The 22043-nt window shown below is 37.5% G+C and overlaps 1 protein-coding gene across 2 annotated transcripts in view; it reads left to right on the plus strand.

Annotated features, from left to right (window-relative positions):
* The window catches only part of nectin4a (nectin cell adhesion molecule 4a), a 41618-nt gene extending 19823 nt beyond the window's left edge, over nt 1-21795 (plus strand). Inside the window, exons 4-11 of one of the 2 annotated variants that reach the window (XM_033984072.2) lie at nt 1349-1624; nt 3813-3930; nt 10737-10891; nt 12216-12375; nt 15443-15518; nt 15602-15664; nt 16514-16711; nt 19481-21795. In XM_033984072.2, coding sequence (XP_033839963.1) covers nt 1349-1624; nt 3813-3930; nt 10737-10891; nt 12216-12375; nt 15443-15518; nt 15602-15664; nt 16514-16711; nt 19481-19867 — 1433 coding nt within the window. In that variant the 3' untranslated portion in view covers nt 19868-21795. The remainder of the gene's footprint in view (nt 1-1348; nt 1625-3812; nt 3931-10736; nt 10892-12215; nt 12376-15442; nt 15519-15601; nt 15665-16513; nt 16712-19480) is intronic. The other variant, XM_055228829.1, reaches the window with a different exon arrangement.
* Nucleotides 21796-22043: the final 248 nt, after the last annotated feature.

The raw sequence follows: 22043 nt of genomic DNA on the forward strand, positions 1-22043 counted from the left end.
TTTGTGCAAGTATCAGTACTAAAACACTCACATTCACAGGACAGAAATGAACCTTTCTTGAATAGCTTTAGGCTAATCTTGAGCTGTATCAGAACAAGCATTAGATCACGTAGAATAGTATACACCCATGGACCTCTATGGAACCTGCCTGGATGACAGAGGGATTACACAGATATAAGACTATTAATTAATGTTGAAAGTCAGATTCTATTGTACAAAGAAAGAGTTTTTTGTTATCATCGTGGTATCAGAATCAGTATTGAACATCGAAATTGAGTTTGAAATTTTAGTATCGTGACAACATTAGCGTATACAGCGTAATGATTTATAGAGGCTTTATGGCTGAGGGCGAGAAAAGACAGTTTGAGCTTAGGCTAAGTCTCACTATGTGATCTTACTCAAAACTAGGTTAGGGTTTGCATATAGAATGTGGAACTATCTCAGTAGCGACATTCCCTAAATTCCAAACATTTAAATTAAAAAAGTTCAAAGAGAAGATTAACATGCAAGTGAAAAGGAAAATTATTTTAACTCTATTTCAGAATGACTTTCTTGGTGTTGCCCTTGCTATTTCTTGGAATGTTTGCAGAATCTTAATGTCAAATTGTTTAACAGGATCTATCGGTGTTCCTAGATATGAGGTAAACATATTCACATACAGCAATATAGCAATATTTACTGATAACAGTTATAATACTGATTTATTCTTAATCACAAAAACAATGGACACGATAGCTGTTGTTTATGTTATGATTTGCATCTTTGGTTCTTAAGATGATTATCCAATCAGAAAGCAGAATGAGCCTCACACCCCAGCGGAGCTTTCACATGAGGCATGGCCTGTCCATACTGACAATGAGAGAAACTTGTATGCGTTCTCTATCTGCAGATACTGGCAACTCAGGTTCAGTTGTGATTGTAGTACCTTTATTAAACCAGTAATAAATGTACTACAATCACCATGTCCTTTAAATGTATCAATTTAAAGGGTCTTTTTTCCCATGTATTTGAACAAAAAAAAAAAAATATATATATATATATATATATATATATATATATATTGTGTATTGTATAATCAACTTTTGAGGTCAAAATATGTCTGCTGTGTGCTGTTTATATCTAATTATGAACCATTTTATTGTCCGATAATCAGGAAGTGCACGCTCGCATTTTAGCTTTACACAGCAAAACAATGTGCACTTATAAACTTAAATTGGCGGTGAATAATTAGGATGCTCGGAATGCAGAAGGTAAGTGAGGAATAAATTGGGATTTTTAAGAATCACATACGGCGACTCTAATATCAGTTTTCAAACAAGTGTAACCACTCCCCTCTTTCCCCTCACAGCCATCCCCATCTCGTCCCTGGAGCCAGTGGTGCTTGAGGAGGGATCTTATGGGGTAGCAGCCACATGCCGCTCCACCGCACAGCCCACCCCTCAGCTGTCCTGGGACACTGATCTGACGGGACAGTCCACCAACCGCACCTACGACAATGGGGTGGTGACTTCTCAGTATGCACTGTACCCACTCCGCAGCATGAACGACAAGAAGCTGGACTGTCTGGTTTGGCACGAGAGCTTCAAGGCCCACAAAAGGATCAGCAACAAGCTGGTGGTGCACTGTGAGTCAATATGGATACTAGACATTGTTTTTGTTGGTGGCAGAGTGGTTAGCAGTTCCATTCTTAATTGCTATAGAATTGCTAATTGTGATGTCACTTCTGGATCCATCAGCTGAATTAGTAAACATGTTCAATATTTTCAATTTCCTCTTTTTTTTGGATTTTTATCTTAAAAAAACATCTTGCTTAACACAAGATGTTTTTTTAAAGACAAAAAAGAGGGAATTGAAAATGATTTGTGGTTAAACAAATGCTTTTGAAAGGTAATTGCCTCTTGTTTTATGTATAAAGGACAAAAACAATGCTAAAAATCAGCTGTGAAATTTCTGGTTGGAACCGGAAGTGACATCATCTCTTAACAAACTCATATTGTTTGTAAACAGAATGCCTGCATTCTAAATCCCTTCCATATGTTAGCTTCCAATTATTTTCAATGGGAGTGTTGGCGTTAGCCTCCAAACATCACAAATTATGAAAAACCAGGGCTCTTTTGCCAACAGACCACATGTGAGTAACATCAGAGTCTCATTAGAGCCTCATTAGCACTGTTTTATGGAGATCATTATATAGAAATTACTGCCAAAATTAATATACCGGCACATGCTAACGACCACATAATGAATATTTCTTAAATCTAAGTTATGACAGCAATACACCAAAAATATAGCAGGTCACAACAGTTAAACTGTTAAAAAAAATTGTTTTATTTCATCAAGCACCACAAATCCTTCATGCATGAGTGAAATTTAGAGACTGGAGCTGGAAAGTCTGATATTGACTTGTGTTACTCGTTGCCAAATGTAACAAACATATAAACAACAAAAACCATTGGTCTGCACTGTCTACAAACTTTAAAGTTATTGTTTTTGTTATGCTGTCCTAAAATAAATGGACTAGAACATTAACCTTAGCACCAGGCTGTGTACGCAACAATTCTAAACATGTCACTCATGGAAAGGTCTATATTAATTATTGCACCAGTACAATAGGGCTGCAGAAGAAATGGAATTGAAATCGCTATTTGAGTTGGCAGAGATATCAAATCACAAAGACTGCAATTATGTAGATAATAGAATGTTCTCTGCAAAGAACCTGTTTTTTTTTTTTTTATATATAAAATCTTGTATTTTCTATTATATATTTCTATTAGTTTATCAGTTCATATTTCAGTCTTCTCTCAAATGTTAATGCTCCTGGAGTTGTTGACAAAGTTCACGCTGAACAGACTCTTTTTAAAACTTTTTAAACATTTGTTACAAATCTTATGCAGTTACAAAACTGTGAAGATATGTAATGTTTGAACATTGGGTGTTTTATTTTTCGGGTGTTTTGGGTATGAAAACAGAAAAAAATCTTATATAATAAGGGTAAAGGTTAAACACTTTTGTGGATGATTTTATACCTCATTATAAGGCCACATGATAATATAAAAAAAAAATACCATGACTTAATGTTGAAAATCACATTCTATTGTCTAAAGAGAGGGTGTTTTGAATTATCATTGTGTTATTGAAATTGATACCGAGCATTGAATCTGTTAATTAGTATAGAAATCAAGTTTGAAATTTTTGTATTGTGCCAACAATAGTATTGTACATAGTGAAGATAAATAAATTAATAAATAAATAAATATATATATATATATATATATATATATATATATATATATATATATATATATATATATATATATATATATATATATATATATATATATATATATATATATTTATTTATTTATTTATTTATTTATTTATTTATTTATTTAACTTTCAATTATCATCACTGCCACACTCCAAGTAATATTGTTGATGATAATGTAGAACAGTCAGTTAAGTTGCCTGCCCATCAACCAGAGGGCCGAAGCACTCGTTGTCTCTGTGCGTGCAGATAGAGTTGCAGTATGTGAGAGTACATGCCATATCAGTGCTTCCTGTGTTCAGATCAATGTCACTCACTCAACAAGAAGACTTTTTAAAACATCTCTCACCCTCCTCGTATGTGATTATGAACAGCCAAAATAAAGAAAATTTTGTAACAATTTCATGGTGCTTTACATTGCATTATTCATTGATTCCATACTGGTGGTAAGCTATTATTGTAAGTACAACTGCCCTCGGGTAGACTGATGGAAGACATAACCCATATTGGTCAATCTCTAACACTGCTTGTGTGTTGTGTTGGTCAGACCCTCCTCATGCTGAGATTACTGGGTTCAAAGGCGACTGGCACCTGGGTCTGGAGAAGGCTGCTCTCAAGTGTGTGAGTGGAGGAAACCCTGCCCCCCACCTCTACACCTGGCAAAGGTAACCCCCTCCTCCCTAAACCTCTGCACCTGGCAAAGGTAACCCTTCCTCCCCCCTCCTCTACACCTGGCAAAGGTAACCCCTCCTCCCTACCTAAACCTCTGCACCTGGCAAAGGTAACCCTTCCTCCCCACGCAGGGCCCCCACTCCTACCTCTACACCCGGCTCAGGTAACATACATGCCCCCACCTCTACACCTGGCTCAGGTAACACACATAACCTTCCCTCCACCTCCTTCTCACTTTCTTTCCCTTGTCTGGTGTTTGCTCCTGTCACTGTCCTGAAGATACTCATTACAGTGAGAGTAAACACAAGGTTGGAGCAGGTACTGTAAGGTTCTTACTGTAATGAAGAGGTGTGACTTGGTTAATGCTGCCTTCATGTGCTATGGGAATTTTGGTAAATATCACTTTTGCACATCAATGCCTCGTCATGTGGTAATTTCCACTGGAGAACTAGAAAATAATTTTCATGCATGCATTTCCAAGGTGAAACTATGTTTGACCTTTTTACCATTGTGGAGAGCAGTAAAAGTCATAAATAAAGAATATTAAGCGCTCTTACTGGTTGTTTTGATCTGTGGCATTCAGAAGTTCAATCATCTCTAGTTTAACAAACATTTAACATAACAAATGGCTGTTATTGGCTCTTTTTTCAGCTGCCTGTACACACACACATAATATTTAACATTAGGGACCATTGTGCTGTGAATTCATCCACTACACAGGTCAGCATTAACATAACCATCAAACGTCATTCACACATGTACAAATGTTGCATGGTCTCATTTAAAAAAAAAACACTTCTCCTTGAACAAATAATATAACTGTGGTACATGCACATGTGCTACTCCTGGTGGTATTCTGGAGTATTTTGACCTGCTTATTCCTATTGTAATCCTACTTTGTTAATGGTTTAGACATGAGTTAGCTCTGGAAAAGCCAAGCATTTATTGAGGATGTACTTGGTAGCACAATGCAAGCATAAACTGAACAGTTTGGCTTGTGACTTTTAAATGTAACTCCTTTTCCCCAGAAGGTTTTTTAGCCTTGTGCTAACTTAACATGCCCCTTTGAAAATGAATATGACTTACCAAGTAAAAGACTACTCAAATGATTGTACAACACGTTTTCACACATTTATTGAAGCAGGCTTCCTCTTCGCATGTGCTAAGTTGAGCACTAGTGATGTTATCTCACACAGGAAGAGCGCATATGAGGGCAGAGCTGAACAGTGACCAGTGCAGCTTTGTATGAGACTTTGCATTTCCCTGCTTGGGCCCAGAGGCCAAATCCAGGTTCACCACAGGAGAACTATCAAAGATGCTATTGTACTGCACAGGGCCTATGCACAGGATTTGAAGTACGTTCTGCATAACATTTGTTTACATAGCCTACTTACATTAGTGTTTGGACAGCACCATGGCATAACATGATAAGCACTCCTCCTTCATGCGGAGACTACGTATATTACAAGATTAAACACATTTGACCCAATTTTCAGTACATTTCTCAAAAACATTCCAATTTGATGTTTTAGCGAGGTTTAAATAGACTATTGAAGAGGCTGTAGCTGAATTTATTCATGTAGTAGTTTTGTACAGATATATTGTAAAAGCAGCCCTTAGGGTTAAAATGAGTGTAATTAGAAAGCATGTATTTGTATCAACTGCGAATCAGGAAGTAAGGTATGTGCGCTGTTAACAGGCTAGCTGTTCTTAGCATTCCTGTGACTGACTTTTAAATGGTGTGAATTGTGTTTAGAAGCTTTTCGCAGTAGGATGCTAGTAAAATGATCTAGTTTTCAGAAAATAAAAATCAGGTTGGCCTAGATCCACTTTAAAGTACGCATATTATTATTATTATTTATTTTGTCTAATACTTTTTATCATACTACCAAGTCTTTATGGGGCAACTTTAGCTTTTAGCCTTAAAGGTTAAAGGTTATTTTAAAATGCTTGCAATGATCCAGACTTATGAGAGATGATTTGTTTCATCAAATTTAGAAATATAAATAGCGTTGAATTTCTCCCATTGAATTGAATTTTAACTCTGAAAAAGCATGTTTGAACATTTTCAATGTGCTCCCTTAGAGACAGGATGAGGAGCTCAGTCACACGGGAGGAGCTCAGAGTAGAGCTGCTGCTTCTGTAGAAGAGCAGTGGAGGGGGGTCACGCATCTGTCCCCGAAGGGTTTCGGAGTGCATGCTCCACTGGAAGGAGGCCCCAGGGAAGACCCAGGGCATGCTGGAGGATGTATGTCTTTCGGCTGACTTGAGAATCCCTCAAGATCCCCCCGGAGCAGGAGGAAATGTCTGGGGTGAGGGAAATCTGAGTCCCTGCTTAGACTGCAGCCCTGGAAGAAAATAGATGGATACATAGAAAAATGGTTACAGGCCCTTTAAACAATTAGGAGTTAGTAGTTCAACCTATGCAACTCTCTCCTACCAAAAAACATATTTGCTTTTTGCACCAGACTGTACTTAGCACCCTTCTGACCCCCTCTTCTCTTTGTTTCTAGGATTCTTCTTTTTGTCCATGTCTTTTTCAAACCATAACTTACAAACATTCATAGGGTGTGCCTCCTCTTCCAACATCAGCGCAGATAAATGTTCACCGCAAAGAGAAAAAATAGTTGTGAGAATCAACTGTTATGCCTTAGGGTACAGAGCATGTCATCAAAACGTGTTCAGAATATTCAAATGAGCTGTTTTCGACCAATTTTTGTGCGAGGTTTAGCCATGTGTGTTCGTTCTTGTAGTTTCAGTCTGCCTCACACCAAAACACAAATTACGTTCAGATTTTTGTCTTTTCTTGAGATCTTCAGCTGGAGATCGGATTAACCTGTTTCTTTTTCTCTCTCTTTGTTTGTTCTGTTGTCCATTGCTCTGTCTTTCCCTCTCCCTCCCTTGCTCTCGCTCTCCTTCCCTGCCTCTCTCCCTCTTTCTCTCCACTTGCTCTCTTCCTCTCTTCATCTTTCTCTCTTGCACTGTCTTTCTTTCTTTCTCCATCTCTTTCTTTTTTCTGTCTCTCTCACTCTCATCACTTTCCCTCATCTCTTTACCACTCTCTTTTTCTCTACCTCTACCTTTCGCTCTCCTTCCCAGTCTCGCTCCCTTGCTATATCTCCCTTTCTCTCTTACCTCTCTTTCTTTTACCTTTCTCTCCTTTCTTGTTTATTTGGTTGTCTCTCTTTCTCTCCTTCACGCTCTCTCTCTTTCCTTCCCTCACTCCTCGCTTCATCTCCTTCTCTTTCCCTCCTTACCTCTCTGTTTCTCACCCTCTCTCTCTTTCTCTCTCTAATTCCTTTACTCTTTATCTCTGCCCCCTTCTCTCTCCCTATCCCCTCTCTCTTTCGCCCTCTCTTTCTTCCCCTCTCTCACCCTTCGCTCCGTCTCTATCTTTTTTCCTCCCCTCTCTCACCCTTCTACTCTCTCACCTATAATTTCTCTCTTTCTCTCTCTTTCCCCCTCCCTCCCTCCCTCCCTCCCTCCCTCTCTCTCTTTCCTCCCCTCTCTCACCCTTCTACACTCTCACCTTTAATTTCTCTCTTCCTCTCTCTTTTCCTCTCCCTCCTTCCCTCACTCCCTCCCTCTCTTTCTCTCCCTCCCTCCCACTAACTTGTTTGGCCAAGTTGAAGTCAGAAGCCGTGTCTTGTTGCAGCTTGTGCCAGGAGCAGACAGATAGTTTCACACGAGGGAGGGGCGAGACAAATTTAAAGAAGAAAAAAAAAAAAGGAAGTTTGAGTGCAAGATGTTATCAAGCATGTGCTGAGTATGCAAAAAGTACTCCAGTATTTTGTTTTTTAGTTTTTTTTGGGTGGGGATTGGTACTATGAAATGAATAATATATGTATTTTTTTACAGTAGCGGCATTGTGAAATAAGCAATAACAACAACAGCTAAACGTCAACACCGAGAGTTGCTCATAGAATTTTCCAGTCCTGAGTCACGATGCCAGGAAGAACGCACGTTGAAGTTATTAATCATGTAATAGTCAGAAGTTTTATACTTGTAGTAGTGTTTCTCAATCAGGGGTGTGCGTGGCTATGCAGGAAGTATGAGGAATTACATCACCAGGTCAAAATAAAGTTGTGACCAACAGTTAAAATGCATCTGTCAGGTTTTCCTGTTTTTCTTGGTTTGGTGGGATAGTATCTGTGAATAAATATGTGTCATAGAAGAACCACAAACTGAGTGACTCCTTACACATAGGATAAACTGCATCTCATGTGACTCTTTGACAAAATCAGTGCCCACTGGCTTAGGTTCCACATTGAAATTAATTAATGTGCAGATATCATAAAGAATATCTCGTAGACATGAAAGAAATTATCCAAGGTCGTGTAACTTTGTTGACATCAGTATTACTAACAAACCTAATTCTCAGGCATGAAATCCATCCTGGTTGATCTCTAAAGTCAGGCCTATTTGATATGCAAAACCTCAAGATAAGGAAGGGACTGGGAATTATACATATGAATGTACATAGTATCATATCCAAATTAGACTGCATTAAAGTATGTGCAAATGACACAGATCCAGATTTGTATATTTATATTTTCTGATTCGTTACGACAGGCAATCTAAAGGAGGTGCTGTTATGTTAAAGATCACCTGTCCGTGAACTCTATTTCCCTACTCAAAGCCTAAATGTTTTGAATATCTGTCTCTGTTTGTTAGTTATGGAAATGATCCTGATTAAAAAAAAATAATATCAGTGGCTGGTATTTATCATGCCCCTTCAGTCCCTAAAAATGCTCTTAATGATCTGTTCATGATGCTTTCTAAGCTGGAAAATTATGAGATCCTAAAATGGGCGATATGAATATTAACTGGCTGAGGATAGAGTCTAAAACTTTGAAAGACGTGTATGATGGCCTGAATCTCACAAAACGAATTTATATTTTGACTAGACCTGACCCTAGAAATTTACATAAAGGCACACTCATTGAAATAATCTTAACAAATAAACCCCATAATTATAAGTCAAATGGTGTTTTCCCACAGGATTTTAGCGACCATTGTCCAATTGAGCGCATTCAAAATACAAAGGTTAAAAAGACAAAAAATCATCTAAACATTTCAGTGAACAAGCCTTCATCTCTGACCTGTACTACAGTGGCATTGGGTTAACATTAGCATTCCTTGATCCTGATTAATTGTTAGTTATTACTTTTCATGACATTGCAAACTAACATGCACCTAAAAAAACAAATGAGAATGAAAAATAACAATCCTTGCTTCACTACAGAAATAGCTAAGTTTAATTACAGAAAGAAATGCTGCCTGGAAAACTACACACACAAGAGCGTTATGGAAATCCGGCAAAGTTCTGGAGGACAGTAAAATCACTCTCAGAGCCTAGTATTCATACATTACAAACCAATATTTTATTATTACTGTATTACTTATTTATTTAAAAAGGGATTTGATTCAGCTATTGTAAATTCTAAAGAGGAAATATGTGATGTTTTTAATAGGCATTTTATCTATGCAGTGATGGTTTGGATAATAATGGTGATCCTTCTGATCATGATTATGTTGAGTCTGAACCTCAAAACAGTAAAAGAAAAACTGTAGGAAATCAGTCATGGAGACATGTTCCTTATAAGCACCTTAATAGTTTGTCAGGCTAACGTGAATGTTTTTTCCTTATTGCCATTGTACACAAGGTAATTCAATGTGTTTTACAGAATAAAAAAACATTAAAATCACAAATAATCATCATAAAATTACCATTAAAGGAGAAAAATGCAGAATAAAAACCTTTCAGTCATATTCACAGCTAAACAGAACTGTTTTGAGCCTGGATTTAAACAACGCAGCCGCCTCCATGCAGTAGCAATGAACACAGAAATTGTTTAAATGAGTCTGGCGATGATTTATGGAATTAAAACTGTGCAGGGGCTGTATCTATGACATCACAATCCTGGAAAATTTGAAACCCAGCATTTTGTGAGGCCCAGAGGCAATGTGTTCTTTAAATAAAATATCGCTTATCATTTACATAAGTGGTCCCCAACCTTTTTTGCATCACGGACCGGAATAATGTAGGTTTTATTTTCACGGACCGGCCTTCTACTTGTGGCAGATAAATATGGCAAAAATAAGTGCATAAAAAATACAACTCACCATACCGCTGAATCAGAGGGAGCCCTGCACTTGTTTCTTCTTTCCTTCTTGCTCACGTTTGTTTCTTTCAAAAAACTCTAAATCTTATCTTTTATTCCCAGGTGCTTAGTCTCAATGTGCCAAAGCAGTTTTGAAGGTTTCATTGCCTCATTTGCTTTTCCCGCATATTATGCAGAGTGGACTCTGCACGTGAGACTCACCTGTAGCGACAAACCCATATTTTAAGTAGGACTCTTGGTATTGTCTGTTAAATTTAGCTTTCTTTTTCTTGGAGGTCATAGGCTCCTCTTCTGGTTCCTCAGTTGTCCTTTTCCCCTTTGCAAAAAAGTTCTCCAAAGATTTTTGTTTTGGCTCATTTTCACTCGCTCATGGGTCTACTTTTGGGGTGACGTGTCTGATGTGTTATAAGTGATACGTCATCGTGGAGGACAAGAGCAGATCACAGATATAATATACTTGCAACCACATCAAATAGATTTCTGTGGCGATTTCCTCTCAGGATTTTCATTATATATCTATGGACGAGCTTATTAGCGTGTCATGAGGGATGGGAGAAAGTTACGTCGGAGAAGATGCGGTCGCTACATAACTAACCATTCCAATTAACTTAATGATACTATTGCTTTCCTGCAGTAAATGTATGGTCTCATATTGTTCTTGTGTGTTTTTTCAGAGATGGTGAAGATGTCCCTGAAGGAGCAGTCCCTCAGCCTGATGGCACTTTACTGTTCGAGCGCCCCCTCAGTCTGTCTGATGCAGGCATGTATCAATGTGTGGCCGACAACAACATTGGCATTGGGAAGGCTGAGGTTCATATCACCATAAAAGGTACTACTAGATACTAATGCACTATTACAGATTGCACTGTAACTTCTTGTGAGGGGTTTTGCCAATTGCTTGTCTCTATGAAGATGTTATTGCTTTGCCTGAAATGTTCCACTGTATGGCATTGACCTTATCTTTTTTTGGGGAGACAGGTTGCAAATAGACCAAGTTAAAGGCAAATTTTGAGCAATAAATCATCTGCAATTCAATAAAAGCAAGCGGCCATACTGTAAACATTCCAGGCAAAGAAGTAACATCTCCATAGAAACCAGAAGAGCTTGCACCTTTAAATGTAGTACTCATTGTGTAGTTAGAGGAGGCATTTGAATAGGGCAGAAACCAAACCTTTAAAAGAGTTATAACATGTTAGTCAAGGTGCGACTGTTCTAAAAGTAAGATAACGCTCACTGTTATGGTAAAAATTACTCCATAGCAACAAGGGATGACATATTAAGTAGGAAGAAGTAAATATTAAGGTACTTCAAAATAATGATGGACAGACCTACATTGTTTAGGCTAATGATAGTAGAAATTTAAAACAGCATTCTACAGTGAAAAAGTAGGCTCATAATCTCATATATGTGTTATAGTTTAGTTCTAAAGGCCTGACAAAAAGCACAATCATTCTTTAAAGGCCCAGTACCTAATTATTTTCCATGTATTTGGGCAAAATTTGTCTTGTCCCAGTTCAGATATATTATATAAGCAGCTCTTGAAGTCACAACAAGTCAGCTGTGTACTGTCTGCATCGAATTATGAATAGTTTTATTGTCCGACCAGGAAGTGCACTGTTAGGTAGGTGAGATCGCTGCAGACCATTTAAAGGGCCTGTATTATGCTGTTTTCTGATCTATGTTATAATGTTGTTTCCTCATCAAAAACATAACCAGAGATGTGTTTGGTTTCATTCACACGTATTTAACACACACACACCCTGCATATTTAGGCTCTTTCTCAAACAGAAAACACTCCAATGTGTTTTTAAACTCCATACTCCTTCACTACAATCATTTGGATAATTTCAGCCCTGCAATTGCCAATCTACTGAACAAAAAATAAAAGGTAGCTGTTAACTTGAAAACTACCTCTTTGTTACATCGCAAGGTGGAACAGAGCATTTTGAGATTTGGAGATGTAGACAGACTAATAATAAACACATTTTTCAAGTGAAACAAAACACAATGAAACAACATTATAACATGGCTTAAAGCTCACAAGAGCCACTTTTGTGTAATACAGAACTAGAAAATAGTTCTGTTTTTCACATTTTTAAGAGAGCAAATATCAGGTACAGCTCCTTTAACATCTTCTATCCTGTGTTGCCCAGAGACGGAGAAGCAGGTGTGGCCTATGGAGAACTTCCTGATGATCGTGGTAGGGGCGGCAGCCGGGGGTCTTCTTCTCCTCATGCTCATTGTAATCATCAGTGTGACTTGTCACCACAAACGCAGCAACAAGAAACTCAAGAGGGAACTCACAGAGAAGAAGTACATATCCATTACACTGTATTTATTGAAAAATGTTTTCATGGTGATGCAGAAGTCTTGCAAATTATACATGTAATCTGATGTAGGGTTAGGGTTAGAGGAACTGTAAGTAAGATGTGTGAAATTAGCTGAACATACATATATGTGCTAGTGCTGCAAGTACTCAGTTTGAATCGATGCAAGTAGCAAATCACAAAGGCTGCAATTTTTAAATACCATAATTTCCTTAACAAAATATCCTGACTTAATCTTTATTAATGCTGCTCACCCTGTAGTTCAGTTACAAACATGTTCTGAAATGCGATTCTTGTAAGCAAAAATTGCAATCGCAATTAGATACGTTTCCCAAATTGTTCAGCCCTATATGGACTTGTTTGAGATAAAACTTATGACTGAAATAGGAATTGAAATAATTATGCAGTTGGAGTGGGTTTAAATATACTTAACTACATCTGACAAGTTTTCACATTTTTCTAATTATAGTTTTCATATTTTTCAAATTATGATATTACCTGTGGTCAATATGTATCATAGTTTTACATCAGTTAAATGGAAGTTTGCATGCAATTAATATTTCACAGTTGGGATGGTTTTCTCAGGCTTGCAAGCTTCCCCCTTTTTCCTCCAAACATAACAATGTTTATTATGGACAGACAATTCAATTTTAGTTTTTTCAGACCACAAGGCATTCCTCAAAAAATTAAGGTCGTTGTTCCTGTGTGCATTTGGAAACTGTAATCTGGCTTTTTTATGTTACTTTTGGAGTAATGGCAGAGTGGCCTTTCAGCCTATGTCAGTATAGTACTGGTTTCACTGTGTATAATGACACACTCTTACCAGCTTCAGCCAGCACCTTCACAAGGTCTTTTGCTTTTGTTCCTGGGTTGATATGCACATTTTGGACCAAAGCACGTTGATCTCTGGGACATAGAACTCGTCTCCTTACTAAGTGGTATGATGGGTGGACATTCCCAGGGTGTTTATATTTGCGTATAATTGTTTAAACAGATGAACGTGACATCTTCAGGCGTCTGGAAATTGCACCCAAGGACGAATCAGACTTGACCACAATTCACTTCCTGATATTTTAGCTGATTTCTTTTGACTTTCCCATGATGTTAAACCTATCAGAAGCTTCCAAAAACATGGCATCATCATCATCTGGGTTTTCCCTAATTGTTTAAAGACATTGTAATCTTACTGTATGTAAACTTCTGACTTTGAAGAAAGTAATGAAAAATTGTCATAAAAATTCTTATTCTAAAAATCCTTATTCTGGTATTTAGCAAATAGAAATAATTTTGATAATCCTAATTCGAGCTGAAACATAAATGGTTTAGTCTGATTTTATGTCAGACAATGAGGAAAAAAGAACTCATATGTCTTTTAGTATATGTAAACTTCTGGTTTCAACTCCATGTCATCAACACATCATTTCACTTCACTTAACAAAATAAAGGTGTTGCCATCTATTTTATTAGTCTAATCATAACTATTGTGGAATTGTATTTTTTCCCCCCTTATTTACATTATGGTTGCTAGGTACCATTTATGAAATTATTGCTGCCCCTGTCCAACCAAGAAGTAAAATTATAAACTTCGCCAGAATTATAAAACTAGAAAAACGCAGTTTTGTTTTTTTTGAAAAATCTTAAATATGATGATAACTAGGTTTTGGTGAAATGTCTAACCTGCCACATGCAATGTAACCCTGGTCTTGTCCTGGGATCATTTATGACCCCAGGAACTTTGTCACAGCAGAACTTTATCATTTCATCATCAAATGGGGTGAAAATTGGTGCAGTTGTTCAGTTCAATTGTATTACTTTTAAAAAATATTGTGTAATAAGGATTGTATGAAAAAAGTTACATTGACGTTCCTCAAATAACATATTCTTATAATTTTGGGCACTATTTTTAGCCTGATGTCAGATTAATGCACTGATACCAAGAATATTTTCAGTTTTTGTATAGTTATAGTTATAGTTATAATTTGACTCTGCCTTAAAATAATATTTTTGTATATTTAGTGTCAACAGGACTTGATTATGTGAAAAAAAAGTTTATACACACACGCACGCACGCCCCCCCCCCCCCCCCCCCCCCACACACACACACACACACACATATATATATAGATATTTGGGTCAAACTGAACTTCAACGTAATCTTTTCAATCAAAGCTGTTTGTCCACTAAATTTTGACTTAATAGTGTTTGTTCAGTACACTGATGGAAATTAAGGGTTATTAAGGGTTACAGGATATTTCAAGGTTTAAAAATGTTTTGTTTTTTACAACAACAAAAAAATAGTGAAAAATACATTTGGTATCAGTGTGTTGATCGGTGCATTACTCTGAAGTAAGACTAAAAATAGAGCCCAAAATTATAAGAATATTTTATCTAATGTCTGAGCTATATGAGAAACAAATTAGGTTCAAATTGGCCCTAGAGAAACGTAACTCTACACAAGGGTTAAATATAATTTCACTGCTTATTTTTCCACTTTAGATGTATTTTGTTTTGGGTCTAATATAAGTTTATAGCTTTATTATATATAACCTGCATTACTATATTGTACATTTCAAATTGATAACAATATATTTTAATGTCATGTCAAGCTAAAATTTAAGTAAAATTCTTGAAATAAAATTAAATGTGAAGCAAAGATTGACAAATAAATAGGTCCAAACTAGTCAAACTGTATCTTAAATTTAAAGATACACTATGTAACTTTTCTGGTGGGTTTGCTACTGCTTGCCTCCATGGAGATGTAATATTCCTACTTGGAATATTACACTAACCTAACCATCTAAACTATTCAACTTCAGAAGTTTTGATATTGCTAAAAATACCTTTAAAAACATGCATTCTTACTGTGACCTTGGACTGCCTCTCCGCAGATCTGACCTGTAATTTGGCCTGGTAGTGACCACCTGCTTGTCTCGATAGAGACAAATATCTATAATGTCATACTGTGGAAGATTTCAATAACATGCAATAACATACAGAAGAATTTTGATTTCTGCGGAGTGGACGTCTTAGCTTATGTGTGTGTTTTGTGACAGACAGGAGATCAGCACGCTCTCTCGACAGGCTTCTATCAGGAGAATGAACTCAGTCAGCACAGACACCAGAGGAGCGGTATGTTTCAGACTATAATAATGAAGCCTTGCAAAGTCAATAGTTCTGCATTGGTGATGGCATTATTGCGGTTGTGCTTCCAGACGGAGGAGAACATCCCATTACGGGTGGAGGGCACCCTAAGGACCAGCCTGTCATCCCTCGGGGTCAGTCTCTATGTAACTGTGCATGTGGGCCCGGGGCCAGGGAGAGAGGCTTTACTGTCTGCATGCCAGTCAGCCAAGTTCTGAACCACCTTCTGAGCTGCATGCCATTCTCAATGTAGTGCATCCATTTTATTATTGTCTGGCCAACTAACACTTGACCTAGTTTCTAATAGTGCAGTCTTTTAAAAAGCTAAAATTAAATATATTTTAAAACATGTCTTTATTTATGATTATATCGTACTAAAACTTTCATACAGATGACAAATCCATTAGGAGTCATTTCAACCTGAAACTCCTGTACATATGTAATACAATATTAAAAGCAATTAGCATTTGCATCTCCACACCTGACCCTGACTCTGACCTGTGCCTGGAGGAGGGCCTCCTCCTGTTTGTTTTTATCGAAATAATGCTCCCTTGGCTATAATATTCCACAAAAGTATGGTTTTAACTTTCTGTTTTCATGGAATATTGCAGTTGTTTTTCTACGTCCAGAAAGTTACTATCACTTTAGGATACAAAGATTTAATTTTTTAGCTCGTAGATTTCATAAAGTAAGCTGTAATTTACATTCATACTTGTGTTTTTAAATAAGTAACAATTATAAATGTGTAAATTTATCACATTTACAATTGAATTAATTTACAGCATGGTACATGGCATGCCTGTCCTTTTTCACCTTTACTCTTGTAACAATACACTCAATAATGTAAATATTAACTGAACTATTTGACAGCTGCACATTGGCCCTATATAAATAGTCCTTATCTGATTAAGGAAGTTCATACCTGACCGTCTGAGAATGTAAAGTAACCGGAGCATATTATATTGTCATCTGACCTTCCCCAGGAGCAGGCATACTGCCGGGACAGCCGCTCCACCATCTCCGGCCGGGGCGGGGGCGGAGGAGGAGGGGCTGTGGACTACCTGGGCAGACCGGTCCTGCACAACAACTCACGCAGACTGAGAGAGAGACTGCTGCTGGACCGAGATGAGGAGAGCCGTCTCCGAGTGGAGAACTATGTCCGCAACAGCAACATGTCCCTGGTGAGATTTAAAAAAAAAAAACATTACATACAACATACACTACCAAAATTTTTCATTTGCTTTTGCATTGTAACTTCTCCTTTAAGGCATCAAAACTATAAATGGACACATATGGACTGTAATAAACAAAAAATAAACTCAAAATAACTAAAACTTGTTTCAAATTGAAAAAATAAAAACAATTGCCACCTTTTGCTTTGAACCCGAGTTTTCACTTTGGCATTTCTTGACCCTGACAAGACAGAGCTGTGAAGTAAAAAACATTTCAGGAGACTTCATCATGAAGCTCACTGAGAGAAGGCCAAAGGTTTGTAGCACTGTCAACAAAGCAAAGGGTGGCTGCATTGAGGAATTTTAAGTAAAATATAAAACTAAATTTAAGTAAGTTATTTAACTTTTTTTCTTTGCTACATAATTCTGTATATCTCGCATCATGTGTTTGATTTCTTTCCCATATGTTTCTAGAAAGTAGTAAACAAAGGAAAAAAAGACACTGAATGAGAGGGTGTGTCCAAACGTTTGATTGGTAGTCTAATTAATTTTAAAAAACAACATAATTTTCTAAGTTTTGAAGGATTCAGCCGCCTTCCTACTGTTGTCTTACTCCTAAAAATCGGCCAATTTTCAATGTAGTACTTTATTACTCTTACTCTGACTCGTGCCACAATGAACCAGTCTTATGGTATTTTGGCACTTAAGTCAGATGCCCTTGTCGCAACAAGCTGCTCGTAAGTAAAGTTGACAAAAACTGCAGTGTTTTGCTTTACAACACACACACATACACTTTGGAGATTTTGAATAGACAGCCCTCCATTTGATGAGTTAACACTAAACCTACTGCATTACTGCCAACTTAGTACAAGAAATGTTTTATTCTCTCTATGTACTATTATATGTTGATTAATGTATATGTATTTGTTTATTTGTATTTTAAAATATTTTAAATTTTACAATAAATAGACACAAATACATTCCTTTCCCGCTCAATAATTTGCCAGATTGGGGCGACAGTGGTCCCCCAACCTGAAGGTTGGAGGATCGAGTCCCACTTGGACCAAGTTCTGTCGTTGTGTCCTTACATTGCCTAGTATGAAAGTGGTGTGTGCTTGAATGATAGGTGGTCGGAGGCTGATGGCGCAGATTGGCAGCCTTGCTTCTGTCAGTCTGCCCCAGGGCAGCTGTGGCTACAATAGTAGCTTACCATCACCAAGTGTGGAAATGAATGAATAATGACTATAGTGTAGCGCTTTGAGAGGCTTTGAAAAGCGCATTACAAGTGTAAGCCATTATTATTATTATTAGAAATGCAGTGTTAGTGGCGCAGTCAAGTTTGAACTCTGGTGGGGCTAGCACCCACAAGTCTTGGCATGAGGATCCTGAGTGGTATCTGTGCAAAACTGGATCAGGAGGTTAGAGAGTGATTGCAGGGGCTGTCCTGGGTTCACACAGACATGGAATTGGCCTGTTATCAATGAAAGTCTCACACATTTTTGCCATTAATTACTCACTTTTTTGTGTACAATCTCAAGTAAAATAAAATAAAATAAAATAAAAAATAAATCCAAGATTTTTGTTATATTAGAGATTTTTTAAATGAGAAGCTGGCGTAAAGCAAAGTTACTACTTTGATTCACATCTGAACACATACTGCCATTGTGTTCCCTGGCAAAATACTAAAAAATTGCTCAAAAACAGTTAGATCAAATATCCTCATTATTTGCACTTTCAATTACTTTGTGTAAAATGTGTGCTCTACAAATATATTTGCCTTGCCTCCTCACTTGTCTTCAAATCAGTGCATGAGCAGTTTCTGTACAGAGTTGCGGGTTTCACATGCTTACATTGTGTGTCATTTAACCAGAATGGAATTTACTTAAACTGGATTAATTTTCATGTGAGTCAACGAGCTTATGTTGGTAACGGCTGGTTACTGTTATTATGTTACAAATGTAATATGCACACACACTTAATAAAAAAAATTATAATAATTTATTTCTGTAATAAATAAAAAAAACACGAAAAAACACTTGACATGAATTTGATAATAGATGTCATAACACACAGTACAATTACATTAGAACTAAATGTCAAGTATGCAAATGTCTTTTTATATCTCACAGCAAAAGGAAAACAGTAAAATCAGAAACATTTGTTAAATAAAATTATACATATGTTATGTGACTAAGACAATGAGGATCAAAGTGAATGGATTTAGACTGATGTGATTTTGTTCATGGAAGCAGTTCATCAATCAAAGGATTTGCAATTGAGAATTTGTCTACCCCATCCCACACACCTAACGCCTTACTCAGACTGCACCCGGTCCAGCTGCAACTCCAGTTTAGGAGTGGTTTTGTTGCGGTGTGACACTCACACTCAGCGGTGCTCTGCTGTACTGTTGCGGTCACTGCCTTTGAAGTTGCACACACGAGCCTATGCAATAAGTATTCATTTATTATTCCTTTATTAATTGCGGTAGGCTCCACTGTTCGGCAAAAATAGACTCCCAGTGGAATTAATCTGGAGTGCCACCTCTGTTGATGCTCCTGGACTGCACAATGTGCCATCTGAGCTCCTCACGTTACTTTTAATTATTCTAAATACTTGCAGCCACCAGACTAGAGCTGCCTTGTGTGCAGTTTGAGTCCGGGGTAAGAGTTGAGAATTGATTGTGATTTCAACTGAAAACCAAGCAATTGCTTGCAAAAGTATGTATGTAATAATTCTTGTTGCACAAGTTTGAGTAACATGTAGCATTGTGTGTTGCAGCAGGAGACCCGATACCAGCCTCCTCTGATGCCCACCTCCTACCCCATTCAGAGCACTGAGGTGGTCCGACACATCAACGGTGGCCTGCTCATCCCTAGTGAGAGCGGAGGGTCACGGCAGAGCAGCATCATCAAGACCCCCTTACCTCTTCCCCCTATGAGCAGCCCACCACCCTACCCCCCTGTAACTGACGATGAAGACGAGGTGGACGAAGGTCTGGGGGGTCCCACTAACAGCCAGGACCCTCCCGAATTCCAAGACAGCGAGACCAACAGCTCCCAAGTGTCCTACCCCAACAGCAATGGCTCATTGCGGCCCAAAATACGGCCATTGACTCCTATAGTGAGCCCCCACGCTTCTCTCATTCACAAAGCACAGATAGTCTAGTTGGTGTACCGACCGGAATGTTAAGATAGACAATTTTATAACATTTAAAAAAAATATTTTTTGTTTTTTCTGCTTTTAGAACAGATATCTATGGAGAACATATTAACGTGTGGGACCTTTGACTGTGGAATTTATATATTTTTCCGGTGTCTGAGTGCCACTTGTCCAAGTGCTCTACTTCCCCCCCCCATGAACTTTAAACATGCACAATAATATCCTCCAGCTAGCTACTCCTGACCATGAAACTTACTCCAGGTGTAGAGATGGGTCCCTGGGTGTGCTTCGCAGGTTATGTCAGCGACATTGAAGCTCCACGGCAACAATTAAGCTAATCAACATGATCCTAACTTATGCTGAGAACATAAGGGATGGTGCCCGGATACTGTAAAGCTAAGAGCCCTCAATGAATCTCTGTCGCTTTTGTAGTGAACTAAACCCTACCAAACGGAATCACTTCAACGTGCATAAATAAAACTAAACTGTAAGCACATTTTTAAAGTGGAAACGTTAAAATACCAAGGTTAAAATGGCACATTGAGAGAGCTTTTTACAGTGTCTCGTGCAATATTTACTCAGCGTGGGAACAGAGAAGACATTTCCGGGTTGACGGATGAAACTCTAGATGTTCGGCAGGAGAAGACGATGCCGCGACATGTTTTAGTTTTCCAAAGTCGTCTGTCATCGGGCGACATAGAAAGTGCCTCATCAGAAAGTTGCAACACTCCACCGCAGCTGTGACATTAAGACAAATCAATGGTTGCCATTTTTCACACACACTGGTTTTGGGATCGTATCCAAACTACCACACCTCATATCTCCATAATGTCCCCATGACTGCGCCCACGGCAGAAGGAGATAATGAGAAGTTCTCAATAGACTCCACATTAAACAGCATTGGACTTGAAAGCTGAATGTGCCAATTTGATACACTTAACATGTATTATGGACTACAATGAACTACAATGACTTATAATGTTCTATGTATGGCATGGAATAGAATGTGGACGTATTGTTTTCATGTTATTGATTTGAATTCTAAGATTTTATTTTGAAAACTTGTGTATAGTAATATTGCCATTATTTGCTTTACCAATGGGAGCTGACAAAAACAGATGCAGTCATTTGTCTTTTTTATCTATCAGAAGAATTTTTAATGATTCAAATGTGTAGTGAGGCTTAGTGCCCTACAAATTCACACAATTTATATTAATTTAATTTTGTGCAGAAAAATCACAACTGATGCATAAATTTAAGTAGAAGTAATTTAAATAATAAAATGTGTGTTGGTCTGCCACATTAGTCATATTTCCCAATATGAGTAAAGCCATATTGGTATGTAAGTTTGTTAAAATTGAATGCAGAAAATAGATAATTAATTCAATATTAATCATGTTTTAAGATACCATCAAGTTTGTTTACTAACATTGCTCTGCCAGTTTTTTTTCTTTATTTGTATTTCCATGGAAAGTTATTTTGCATAAATTTTATAAAATGTCTGGCTGCTCTCTGAAAGAATAATATTGCAAAAGTACATATTGTCAGATTTATTACCAAAGTTTATTTTTGTTGAATTTCTGTATCGGTTACAGCTGTGCCTTGGACATGGTCAGGAGAGTGCCAAAAATATTGAGAATACATAATACATAATTTTTGGTTATGAAGTATTATTTGTATATTTTGATATATCTCCGTAAGCAGTGTGTGGGCATGTTATGACACAGACAAGGCCAACAGGTTTAACTTCATTCAGGCAGTATTCATAGTAAACAGCGCCCTCCTGTGGGTATTGCAGTAACAGCAGTATGCCGTTCCACTGTGATAGTTTGTATGTATGGAATTGTGACAGTTATTGAGATTGTGTGAAGATTTTGTATTGGTGGATGGAAATAAATGTGTTTCCTCAAATAAAATTTCATATTCTGTGTTCTAAAAGTACATTTGAAAACAGACAGTTGACATTGTTACTTCAAAAATACACATACAGTTAATACTAGCATGAAAAATACATTTTATTTTGAGCAGGCATGGAAACTATGTTTTTTACTTTTTCCATAATTATAGTGAGAGTGTGTAACTTTCTGGAGGTCAACGACATGATTCTATGGAAACATTCTCCATAGACATTATGGACAGAGGAACAACATTCCCATAGAAACAAGCAGTGTCTTCTCCAGGA

This window comes from Periophthalmus magnuspinnatus, chromosome 18 (assembly GCF_009829125.3).
Source record: "Periophthalmus magnuspinnatus isolate fPerMag1 chromosome 18, fPerMag1.2.pri, whole genome shotgun sequence".
NCBI classification, from domain to species: domain Eukaryota; kingdom Metazoa; phylum Chordata; class Actinopteri; order Gobiiformes; family Gobiidae; genus Periophthalmus; species Periophthalmus magnuspinnatus.